At 37.8% G+C, this 13,620-nt stretch overlaps 1 protein-coding gene across 1 annotated transcript in view; it reads left to right on the forward strand.

Annotated features, from left to right (window-relative positions):
* Positions 1 to 13,620, forward strand: part of DNAH6 (dynein axonemal heavy chain 6) — a 270,144-nt gene that overhangs the window by 207,206 nt on the left and 49,318 nt on the right. Inside the window, exons 62-63 of the mRNA XM_061155236.1 lie at positions 2,005 to 2,174; positions 8,579 to 8,769. Coding sequence (XP_061011219.1) covers positions 2,005 to 2,174; positions 8,579 to 8,769 — 361 coding nt within the window. The remainder of the gene's footprint in view (positions 1 to 2,004; positions 2,175 to 8,578; positions 8,770 to 13,620) is intronic.

Here is a 13,620-nt window from a genome sequence, read left to right on the forward strand (position 1 = left end):
AAAGGCTTCCTAATTGCCTTAATCTTGTGCCTCTGATGGTTTCTGTGTGTTTCATGTTCTATTAGTTGGGAGTTAGAATTTTAAATTATCCTGCCTTATTAGCCAAAGTCCTAGTGATCATTACATTACAATAATGAGAACCTGAGGAGAAAAGAAGTCCTTTTGGAATTAATGTTTCTACTGCCTGGTTTTCAGAATAACGCATCCACTAAAAAGTGCTGTCCTGTGCTGTACCCTGCGGTCTCATACCATGTAACTGTCTATATGTCTCATCAAAATTAAAAGTCTTACAGAATTACCTACTGCTCCAAGGCCATGGGCTTAAGTATCACTAAATTTCTGTCACCAGCTCTGTAGCTGCTATTGTTAGGCCCTCAGAGGAGAGCCCCACAGACTAGCCGGAGAAAGTCATTTTCCAGCCTGCCATGGAAGCCAACCATTTTGTGTAACATTCAACCCCAGCAGCCTCTTTCATCACTAGATGGCCGTGTTGGTCTGCAGAGTGGCTTACAGCAGCACTCTGTGCGCCCTGCAGGAATTTCAGTGCTAACTCTTGTTCAGTCGCTCAGTCGTGTCCAAGTCTTTGCCACCTTGTGAACTGCAGCATGCCAGGCTTCCCTGTCCTTCACTATATCCCTGAGTTTGCACAGAGTCATGTCCCTTGAGTTGATGATGTCATCCAACCATCTCATCCTCTCTTGCCCCCTTCTCCTCATGCCCTCAATCTTTCTCAGCATCAGGTCTTTTCCAGTGAGTCGGTTCTTCACATCAGGGTGGCCAAAGTAGTGGAGCTTCAGCTTCAGCATCAGTCCTTTCAATGAATAGTCAGGGTTGATTTCCTTTATAGTTGACTGGTTTGATCTCCATGCAGTCCAAGGGATTCTCAAGAGTCTTCTCCAGCACCACAATTCGAAAGCATCGATTCTTCAGGACTCATGTATAATACACAATTTATTCATATGTTATTTATATGGTAAAAAAAGGATATATGCCTGAATATTTTATTTGCTTCATCTGTCTCACAGTAATAATTGTGTTATTTTCTATCACTGCAAAGTGTTTTTCTGCTTTTTCTTCTGCCTCCAATAGTGATGGGGGTTCTGGGGGCTTTTTTGGAGGTGGGGCTGCACTGGGTCTTTGTTGTGGCACTCAGACTTTCTCTAGTTGCAGCACTCAGGCTTAGCTGCCCTTTGGCATGTGAGATTTTAGTTCTCCAACCAGGGATTAAACCCACATCCCCTGCATAGGAAGGCAGATTCTTAACACTGGACCATCAAGGAAGTCCCAGCAGTGATAGTTTGATGTATTTTTATGCTATTGTCTGACACATATTGATTTATTTTATTGTATTTTTATTATTGAGTTTGTATTGTACTTAATATAACTTGACCTATTTTGTCCCATTTAATTATATTTGCCTTGAATTCTAATATAGCCAATGTTACTCTTATCACTTCTTATCACTTAGAGTTGTTTTTTTTTTTTTTTTTGCTCACATTTGATTGATATATCTCTATGCATCCTTTAATTTGTAACTTCTCTGTCATTTGTTTTAACGTAATGTTTTGTAAGTGGTTTGAATTCATTTTCTGATCCAATTTTGAATTCAGTATTTCCTAATTAGATTGGGTAGAGGGAGATTAATATATTTACATTTGCAGTAATATAAAAAATTGATAGTAAACATAGAAATTTCTTCCTTACCAAATATACTTATTTAATGGGTTTCCCCAATGGCTCGGTGGGTAAAGAATCCACCTGCAATGCAGAAGACACAGGAGATGTGGATTCGATTCCTGGGTCAGCAAGATCCTCTGGGAGAGAAAATGGCAACCCACTCCAGTATTCTTGCCTGGAGAATCTCATGGACAGAGGAACCTGGCGGGCTATAGTCCCAAGGGTCGCAAAGAGTCAGACACAACTGAGCAACTAAGCACACACATTTATTTAATATCACGGTCATAGCAACTGTCATTAAAGCATGTTTTAAAATTGTGTTTCCAGGGTCTTTTGAGACTTATATTAACCCACCTGATGGGGACGCCTATTCTATAGTGAAGGAGAGTGATCAACTCATAACAATGGAAAGGGTGCCCTCAAGCTATAATTTTTGGCATCCAGAACTAAGTTCTTTCCAAAAGTTAATCCTTATTAAATGCTGTAAAGAAGAAAAGGTAGGATATTTTTCATTAAAGAACTGTGTTATAATTATTTCTGATAAAGCTCACCAGCCAGTTATTATTCATGGACTGATTAGATTTGTTTAGAAAGTAACAATGGCCAAATTTGGGAAGTAGTTTGTGACTTTGTGTTGTTAATAAGAAACGGAGACTTTGTGTTATTAATAGAGCACAATATTTTATATAGGAAATTATGAGAGAAAAGGCTGGAGAGTCATCCAGGGACCCAGAGGAACTTCCTTAATGTTGCCATGGGGAACTTGTGCTTCCTGCCAGGGAAGTCAGGGCTCTGCTGGATGGTGTTAGCAGGGCACTAGTGGGCCTTTCAGAACTTGGAAGCAATGAGAAGGAGGCATTTGAACAGAAAAAAAACATAGTCACCAAGACCATTTTGAAGATAGTTGACATAATTATGTAAGAAATTATGGCAGTTTGCATAAAATAGAATGAAATAGCACCATTTGCAGCAACATGGATAGACCTAGAGACTATCATATTAAGTGAAGGTAAGTCAGACAGAGAAAGAGAAATATCCTATAATATCACTTATATGTGAAATCTAATTAAAAAAAAATGATACAAATGAACTTATTTACAAACCAGAAACAGACTCATATATCTTGAAATCAGACATATGATTACCAAAGGAGAAATGTGGAGGGAAATAATAAATTAGGAGGCTGGGCTTAGTATATACCCACTACCATATATAAACTAGATAACAAGCACCTACTGTACAGCACAGGGAACTCTACTCAATATCCTGTAATAACCTATATGGGAAAATAATCTGAAAAAGAATGGAGATATATACATATACATATGTATATGTATGTATATATATATATATATATAATTCACTTTGCTGTACACCTGAAGCTAATAAACATTGTAAATCAACTGTACTTCAATAAAAATTATTTTATTTTTTTTTCTTTTTTAATTTTTATTATTATTATTATTTTTTCCCAGTGGGTTTTGTCATACATTTTTATCCATGGCTGATTCATATCAATGTATAATAAAAATTATTTTAAAATTATGGCAACCTGAATTAAGATAGAGATAGTAGATCAAAGAGATGGAGGGGGATGTGGAGATGGGGCAACTAGTATAGCTCTTGGTTTTTGTGTGGGTGCCAAAGGGGAGAGTTGTATCAACAACTAAGCAAATGTGAAAGGAGAAACATGTCAGATAAAGACGTCACTGAGTCTGCAGTATCTACCAATATCAAAGTGTATAGTAGTCTGGGGACCAATTAATATCTGGGTAGAAAACTTTAGAGAGAAATATAGCTTAAAAAATAGAGATTGGGGAATCATTAACATTGAGTTGGAGAGTAAAATCACAGGAGTTGTTAAAATCATAGAGGAATAATAGGTTAAGAGGACAGATGGGCAAAGGATGAAACCCTGAGGAGCACCAACTTTGAAAAGACAAAGAGAAAGGATAAGGAGCCCTTGAGAAGGAAGAGGCAGAGGGGCAAGAAGAACACCAGGAGAAAGAAATAATGTGGAAACCAAGTAGGCACAGTGTTTCAATACAGCAAGAATTATCAACAGATTGTAATGAATGGAGGATGTTCTATGAGAAATGGGAGAAAGAAAACACACTGGAGAAAATCAAACCATAGTTTGGAGATATTTAGGCTATACTGTTGGATTTTCTACCATCTCTTTAGGAAAACAGAAAGGCTGTGGGGTTGGCCTGAACAACTGATAATTTCAATAGATGAATGGAAGATAGAAGGTCATTGAGACTGTTGGTAAAAGTAGTTCTATAAGGGGAAGAGCTCTAAGAAAAAGCTTATAGACTGGAAGAGGGAAAACCCTGAAAGTTTCTTTGGAAGCAAATGTAGTTGGACTAGGAATCTAGCACAGTTAGAAGGACAAGAGAGGTTGTGATCAAAGTTGAGCTTAAAACTTCTAATGAGAAGTTCCAAGTGGTGACCATGTCCTGAGGGTGGCCATAGGTATGGGTGACTGAGAAAGTGATGAGATGATGTGCACTAGAGTTTGAGGTCAAGGCACTGTGCAGTTAGGATATGGGAGGTCCTTCTGGACCCTGAACCTGGGTTGTGTCACCCTAGATGATGACAAGACAATGCCTGAGACACAGTTGACAAATCACTGTAACAGACATAAATGGAGAGGAAGCCATAAGCTAGGTGGCAAGTCTTCAGTGGATATGGGACAGTGGCTACCAGGTCGGATACTGACAAAGAGGAAAGGATGATTAAACAGCAGTAGTCCCAAAGAAGGAGTTTTAAAGATTGAGATACAGGCTAGAAAATTCTAGACTATGGGAACTTTTTGTTGTTTTTGTTTCAGGTTCTGTGTCTCTGTGTATGAGCTAAGGTTCTTAAGGTTATAACCATAGAAAATAAATTTAATAAGTTCAAGACTAAAAAGGATATATTAAAATAAAAGGATACTGGGGTAGCTCTTTAAATTTGAGGAAAAGCCAGTTAATCACACTTCAGGAGGAGCAGCTCACTGGGCAACTCACTGAACATAACTCTGTAGTATTGCCATTGATAGCACTCGACTCTCAATGAAATTGTTCCTCTAGTTTCAAATTCTCAAGAGAGAGATTCTTATTGGTCCAGCTCAACTTAAGTTTTGTTCCTGGTCCAATCAGCTACAGATAGGAAAACTGCATCATGCAGTAGAAATATGACTACACAAGAGTTCTAGGGAAGAAAACAGATGCTGGTGGGCTACATCCATGCAAGATTCCACCTGCCATGGGGCCTTGTCTCACAGCCAATATTCCCACTTCTCTGATCCAGAGAAGATCACTCAGGAAAGACCTAAGACTCACCTTCTATCATTTAAAGACCAGTACCTGTCCCTCAGCTTCTATCCATAAAACATTTAACAAATACCTTGGTGAGCAATTGTTGTATTCCAAGCACTGAGGATACAATTGTGAAAAAGAAAAAATTCTTTTTTCTTATGAAAAAGAAAAACTACTCCCAAAGGCTTGTATTCTAGTGGGAGAGAGAAGGGACAGAAAGAATAAAATACTTTCTGCTTGCAAAAAGTTATTGTAAGGACATGAAATGGAAGTTTCAATAAAAGTAGTAGAGTGGAAACTAGAGTAGGAAGCCAAGGAGGACCTCTTTGAAGAGGTGATAGTCTCAAGTTCTCATATAAATCGTTTCCTGTGTCATATCAACATCCTGTGGGGGCAGACTGGAGAGTGTTGGGGGAGCAGCAAGGAGACCTGGAACAGTGCCCCTGGGTGGAGAAGCCTAGCAGAGACTCGAGGCCAGGCCAGTTGGGAGAAGGAAGAGGGTTCCAGAGGAGAAGGGCCAGGAATAGCTCAGAGCCAGGTCCTTCAAGCTGTGGTTAGAGTGATTGCTCATGGGAACAAAAAAGAAATAAATAGAATGAGAAATGGAGTCCAGCCCTACACCAGAAGTGGTGCACTCCCCTCAGGCACCACCTAGGCTTGGAGAGGGGAGGAGCAAAGGGGCTTGGTAGAAAATGATTTCCTACCCCTCCCAGTCATGAAATCCAGGTCAGCCTGAGGACAAGGATTTTTTTGTTTGTTTTTAATTAATTTTTTATTGGAGTATGGTTGATTTACAATGTTGAGAGATTTTTTTTGTTTTTTGTTTTTCTTGTCTCTTGGACCCTTTGGAGAATATGATGAAAGTTGCAAGCCTTCTTAGAAAATACACAAATGCTCTTCCACGTATGATTATCTAATTCTAGTTAAGAATCTCAATCCTGGGAAATGAAGTGTGTTCTCTCTCACACACACACATTTATTTTTTACATTTTTTATTTTTACCTTCTCACCCTCTGCATCCATTTTCCCCTCTCTGGCACACACCAGTGTATGCTCTGTATCCAGAAGTTTGTTGTTGTTGTTCCTATTTTTTAAATTTATTTTTAATTGTAGGGTAGTTGTTTTACAGTGTTGTGTTGGCTTCTGCCACGCAGCAACACAACTCAGGCATAAGTATACATGTCTCCCCTGCAGAAATTCCCTTCTACCCCCTACCCCATCCCACTCCTCTAGGTTGTCACAGAACACAATGTTGAGCTCTCTGTGATATATAGCAATCTCCCATTAGCTATCCATTTTATACATGGCAATGTATATGATCCAATGCTACTTTCTCAATTCATCCAACCCTCTCCTTCCCCCTCGTTGTCCACAAGTCTGTTCTCTATGTCTGCATCTCTATCCCTGCCCTACAAATAGGTTCATCAGTACCATCTTTATAGGTTCCATATATATGTGTTAATATGCGATATTCGTTTTTCTTTTTCTGACATTTCATGCTGTGTAACAGGCTCTAGGTTCATCCAACTCACTAGAACTAACTCAAATGCATTCCTTTTTATGGCTGAGTAACATTCTGTGTATATATATATACCACTACTTCTTTATCCATTCATCTGTTGATAGATATCTAGGTTGCTTCCATGTCCTGGCTCTTGTAAATAGTGCTGCAGTGAACATTGTGGTGCATGTATCTTTTTGAACGATGGTGTTCTCAGGGTGCATGCCCAGTGCTGGGATTCTTGGGTCACGTGGTAGTTCTATTCCTAGTTTTTAAGGAATCTCCATACTGTTCTTAGTGGCTGTATCAATTTACATCCCCACCGACAGTGCGACAAGGTTCGCTTTTCTCCACATCCTCTCCAGCACTTATTTTTTTGTAGATTTTTTGTTGGTGGCCATTCTGACCCACGTAAGGTGATACCTCATTGTGGTTTTGATTTGCATTTCTCTAATAATGAGTGATATGGAGCATCTTGTCATATGTTTATTGACCATTTGTATGTCTTCTTTGGAGAAATGCCTGTTCAGGTCTTTCAACCACTTTTTGATTGGGTTGTTTGTTTTTCTGATATTGAGCTGCATGAGCTGCTTGTATATTTTGGAAATTAGTCTTTTGTCAGTTGTTTCACGTGCAATTATTTTCTCCCATTCTGAGGATTGTCTTTTCATTTTGTTTATAGTTTCCTTTGCTGTGCAAAAGCTTTTAAGTTTAATTAGGTCCCAATTGTTTATTTTTGTTTTTATTTCCATAATTGCAGGAGTTGGGTCAAAAAAGATATTGCTGTGATTTATGTCAGAATATTTTGCCTTGTTGTTGCTATTTTTAAGATTCCACATATGAAAGATAATATGTTTTTTTCTGTCTGACTTATTCCACTTAGTATAATGCCCTCAAGGTCCATTCACATTATTGCAAATGGCAAGAGTTCATTCTTTTTTATGAGTGAATAATATTCCTATGTGTGCGTGTATCACATTTTCTTTATTTATTTATCCATTGATAGACATAGGTTGGTTTCATGTTCTGGTTATTGTAAATAATGCTGCAGTGAACACGGAGGTGCATGTATTTTTCTCAAGTTATTGCTTTCATTTTCTTAAGAGAAATACCCAGAATTGTGAGTGCTGGATCATATGGTAGTTCTGGTTTTAACTTTTTGCAAAATATAAATACTGTTTTTCATAGTGGAGACATCAATTTACATTCCTAGCAACGATGCCTCAGTTCAGTTCAATTCAGTTCAGGTTCCCTTTTCTCCAGATCCTCACCAACATTTATTCCTTGTCTCTTTAATAATAGTCACTTTAACAGGTATGAAATGATATCTCATTGTGATTTTGATTTACATTTCCCTGATGATTAATGATGCTAAGTAGACAGATATGTGTCTTTTCTGGAAAAGTGCTTATTCAGATCTTCTGTCTATTTTTTAATTGGATTGTTTGGGATCTTTTTGCTATTGAGTTGCATGAATTTCTTATATATTTTTGGATTTTAACACTTTATTAGATGTATGGCTTGAAGATACCTTCTCCCATTCCATAGGTTGTCTTCTTATTTTGTTGATTGGTTCTTTTGCTGCACAGGAGCTTTTTCATTTTGTATAGTCCCAGTTGCTTATTTTTGCTTTTGTTATTTGTGCTTTTGGTGTCATATCCAAAATCTCATTGCCAAAAGCTACATCAAGGAGCCTTTCCCCTGTTTTCTTCTAGGAGTTTTATGGTTTGGGGTCTTATATTTAAATTTTTAATTCATTTTGAGTTTATTTTTATGAGTGGAATAAGCAGGAATGTAAATTGGTATAGCCACTAGAGGAAACAGAATGGGAAAGCATAGTCTCTTCAATAAATTGTGTTGGGCAAACTGGATATTCAGATGCAGAAAAATGAAAATGAACCCATATCTTGGGTCAAACTCATGTTGTTCGAGGGTTGACTCTATAAGATCATATCATCTGCAAATAAGGACATTTTTAATTCTCCCTTTCTGATTTGGCTGCCTTACTTCTTTGTCTTGCCTAATGGCTCTGGTTAGAGCTTCTGATACTATGTTGAAATGGATATAGTCTTTTAATGTTTTTTCTTTCAACTTTCAGGTGGTTTTTGCTCTTACAGACTTTGTAATAGAAAATCTTGGGAAAGCCTTTATAGAGACACCACCTGTGGACCTGCCCACTCTGTATCAAGACATGTCATACAACACTCCCCTGGTATTTATCTTAAGCACAGGCTCAGATCCCATGGGTGCATTTCAGAGGTTTGCCCGGGAGAGTGGATATTCAGAAAGGTAAGGTCACATTGTGCAGTTTTAATCATTCATATGAACATTGCCTAGTTAAAATTTGCCTTTTTTTTCCTTCCCTCTGTGGAATGTGAATTCCTAATTCAGGTATCCCTTACTAAATAAGTTAAAATACTTTAATAGTTAGCTATGCATGTGATTAAAGTGGTAGTAAATTCATAAAAACAAATGTAAACTTCATTTGAGCAAAGAGGAGATTGTTTAAATATTGAAGCATAATTAATGAATAATTATTAAAACATTTGCTATTTAAGACATTGTTTTAATGTAACTGTAAAAAAGACTGTAGTTTACTGTATTATATTTTCTGCAGACTTAAATCTCTCCAGAGTAAGCTGTTTTGACTCCTTTCTCATTAAAACTCAGTCTTCCTGACTCCTTCTTTCCCCAGTCCTCCCCAAGATGGTGTTCTGATGGGTAGGAAAGTACACAAGACCACGGGATAGCAGGGGAGAGTAGGGGGTCTCATATCTAGGAGGTAATCTCCAGCTCCAACAGGCCCTTGCATGGAGATTACAAGACAATGAATTCCATCTGTTCTTTGAAGTTCAAAGAGTCGGACACAACTGAGCAACTAAATAACAATAATCTTTATTAGTCAAGCTTCTCTAGAGAAACATTTATATATGGATATATATACACACACACATATAATACACATTATGTATATTATGCAAATAACATATATATATATATATATATATATTACCCTATTGTTGTTGTTGTTCAGTTGCTCCATCATGTCCAACTCTTTGCGACCCCATGAACTGCAGCATGCCAGGCTTCTGTGTCCTTCATTATCTCCTGGAATTTGCTCAGACTCCTATCTATTCAGTCAATGATGTCATCCAATCATTTCATCCTCTGCTATCCCCTTCTCTTCCTGCCCTCAATCTTTCCCAGCATCAGGGTCTTTTCCAATGAGTCAGCTCTTCGCATAGGGTGTCCAAATATTGGAGCTTCAGCTTCAGCATCAGTCCTTCCAGTGAATATTCAGGGTTGATTCCTTTAGGGTTGGCTGGTTTGCTCTCCTTGCAGTCCAAGGGCTCTCAAGAATCTTCTCCAGCACCACAGTTCAAAAGCATCAATTCTTTGGCACTCAGTCTTCTTTATGGTCCAACTCTAACACCTGTACATTACTACTGGAAAAACCATGGCCTTGACTATATTATGCTATATATGTGTGTATATATATTATACATAAAATGAGATATTGGCTTACATGATTATGGAGGCTAATCTCCAAAATCTGCAGTCAACAAGAAAGAAACACAGGAAAGTCAATGGGTAATTCTAGTCCAAGTCCAGAGCTCTGAAAACCAGAAGTAATAATGATACAAGTCCCAATCTGAAAGCCAGCAGACTCAAGACCCAAGAAAAGCAGTGTTTTCACTTGAGTCCAAAGGCAAAGAAATAAAATGACCCAGCTCAGTCAGGCTGAAGGAGTTCCCTCTTCCTCAAGTCTTCTGCTCAAGTCTTCACTTGACTGGGTGGGCCCATCTACATTAAGGAGGAAAATCTGCTTTACTCAGTCTGCTAATTCAAATATTAATCTCACCCAGAAACATCCCCACAGACTCATTCAGAATGATGTTTGACTTAATGTCTGGGCACTGTGTGACCCAGTCCAACCTCACTAGTAATTAGGAAACAATAAGTTAAAACCATTAAGAAGATATTTCACACTCATCAAATTAGCAAAACCATGCCAAAGATAGGGAGCTATAGAAATATTCATATTGCAAGTGGGAGTGAAAAATTAGTTAAAATCATTTTGAAGAGAAATTAGCAGTATATCAGAGTTGCAGAGAGCATTCCCCATATCCCAACAATTCACTACTGAATTTGCATATTCAAAGTCAGTCACTGGGCAAAGAGCCATATTCAGGAACATTTGTAGAAACATGTTTATAATAGCAACAACAAAAACCTGGAAACAACCAAAATGTCCATCTTAAAAAACTATATAAATTGTGGCATATTCATAAGATTGAATATAATAACTATAGCCATGAAAATAAATAAATTAGGACTATGTTTATTAATATGGATGGGTCACACAAACTAAATTAGGATGCACAAAAATTATACAATATTGGAGAAGTTTGATAAATAATATAAAATTATTAAACAGATATATATTATATACTGCTTATGAATTCACATTTTTGCAATAATTGTATCAAGAAAAATACAAAAGTTATACCAAGTTCAGGAGAGCAGTGACTTTGTAGAAGGTGAAGTTTAGGTAATAAAAAAAGTGAACAGGGAGGGGCAAGCTCAGATCATATGGATAATGTTTTACTTCTGAAGCTGGGTATGGGTACATAGATACTTGTATTAACTTTATAACTTTTGTTATAAAGGTGACAATGTTTTGTTATAAAGGTGTTATGAAGGTAAAATACTTGGCTGATGAAATTAATAGTGAAATGAAGAGCCTTAATCTTTATACTCAACAAATAAAACAAATGCAAGATCTTCAAATACATATGCAGCATTTATAAAATTAATGATTTTCTAAGAGATAGGTATTTCAAAAAGAATAAAACTTATTCCCTGACCACAATAAGTCTTAGAAATCTTAAAAGTTAATTTTTTTAATACTTGGAAAGCAAAACAATGTTCTTCTGAACAGCTTGTTTGTTAAAGGGAAATCATACTGGAAATTTTCCAATAAATGGACAATGACAAAAACAATATAACCTATCAAAAACCAGGAGGGTTTAGTAATAAGACACTTAATGTAAATTTATATATATGTAATGACTTCTGGTTCCAGAAATGTCAGACTAAGAACTCAGGCTGATATTTGGCCTTGGAGTATGGAATGAAGCAGGGCAAAGGCTAATAGAGTTTTGCCAAGAGAACGCACTGGTCATAGCAAACACCCTCTTCCAACAACACAAGAGAAGACTCTACACATGGACATCACCAGATGGTAAACACCGAAATCAGAGTGATTATATTCTTTGCAGCCAAAGATGGAGAAGCTCTATACAGTCAGCAAAAACAAGACCGGGAGCTGACTATGGCTCAGATCATGAACTCCTTATTGCCAAATTCAGACTTAAACTGAAGAAAGTAGGGAAAACCACTAGACCATTCAGGTATGACCTAAATCAAATCCCTTATGACTACACAGTGGAAGTGAGAAATAGATTTAAGGGACTAGATCTGATAGACAGAGAGCCTGATGAACTATGGATAGAGGTTCGTGACATTGTACAGGAGACAAGGATCAAGACCATCCCCATGGAAAAGAAATGCAAAAAGGCAAAATGGTTGTCTGAGGAGGCCTTACAAATAGCTGTGAAAAGAAGAGAAGTGAAAAGCAAAGGAGAAAAGAAAAGATATTCCCATTTGGATGCAGAGTTCCAAAGAATAGCCAGGAGAGATAAGAAAGGCTTCCTCAGCAATCAATGCAAAGAAATAGAGGAAAACAACAGAATGGGAAAGACTAGAGATCTCTTCAAGAAAATTAAAGATACCAAGGGAACATTTCATGCAAAAAGATGGTCTCAATAAAGGACAGAAATGGTATGGACCTAACAGAAGCAGAAGATATTAAGAAGAGGTGGCAAGAATACACAGAAGAACTGTACAAAAAAGATCTTCATGACCCAGATAATCATGATGGTGTGTTCACTCACCTAGAGCCAGACATCCTGGAATGTGAAGTCAAGTGGGCCTTAGAAAGCATCACTATGAACAAAGCTAGTGGATGTGATGGAATTCCAGTTGAGCTATTTCAAATCCTGAAAGATGATGCTGTGAAAGTGATGCACTCAATATGCCAGTAAATTTGGAAAACTCAGCAGTGGCCACAGGAAAAGGTGAGTTTTCATTCCATTCCCTAAGAAAGGCAATCCCAAAGAATGCTCAAACGACCACACAATTGCACTCATCTCACACGCTAGTAAAGTAATGCTCAAAATTCTCCAAGCCAGGCTTCAGCAATACGTGAACCGTGAACTTCCAGATGTTCAAGCTGGTTTTAGAAAAGGCAGAGGAACCAGAGATCAAATTTCCAACATCCGCTGGATCCTTGAAAAAGCAAGAGAGTTCCAGAAAAACATCTATTTCTGCTTTATTGATGATGCCAAAGCCTTCGACTGTGTGGATTACAATAAACTGTAGAAAATTCTGAAAGAGATGGGAATACCAGACCACCTCACCTGCCTCTTGAGAAACCTGTATGCAGGTCAGGAAGCAACAGTTAGAACTGGACATGGAACAACAGACTGGTTCCAAATAGGAAAAGGAGTACATCAAGGCTGTATTTTGTCACCCTGCTTATTTAACTTATATGCAGAGTACATCATGAGAAACGATGGGCTAGAGGAAGCACAAGCTGGAATCAAGATTGCTGGGAGAAATATCAATAAGTTCAGATATGCAGATGACACCACCCTTATGGCAGAGAGTGAAGAGGAACTAAAAAGCCTCTTGATGAAAGTGAAAGAGGAGAGTGAAAAAGTTGGCTTAAAGCTCAACATTCAGAAAACTAAGATCATGGCATCTGGTCCCATCACTTCATGGCAAATAGATGGGGAGACAGTGAAAACAGTGTTAGACTTTTATTTTGGGGGGGGGGGGGCTCCAAAATCACTTCAGATGGTGACTGCAGCCAGGAAATTAAAAGACGCTTACTCAAAAAAAAAAAAAAGAAAAGACGCTTACTCCTTGGAAGGAAAGTTATGACCAACCTAGACAGCATATTAAAAAGCAGAGACATTACTTTGCCAGCAAAGGTCGGTCTGGTCAAGGCTATGGTTTTTCCAGTGGTCATGTATGGATGTGAGAGTTGGACTGTAAGGAAAGCTGAGTGCCGAA

This window comes from Dama dama, chromosome 11, assembly GCF_033118175.1.
Source record: "Dama dama isolate Ldn47 chromosome 11, ASM3311817v1, whole genome shotgun sequence".
Lineage (NCBI taxonomy): Eukaryota > Metazoa > Chordata > Mammalia > Artiodactyla > Cervidae > Dama > Dama dama.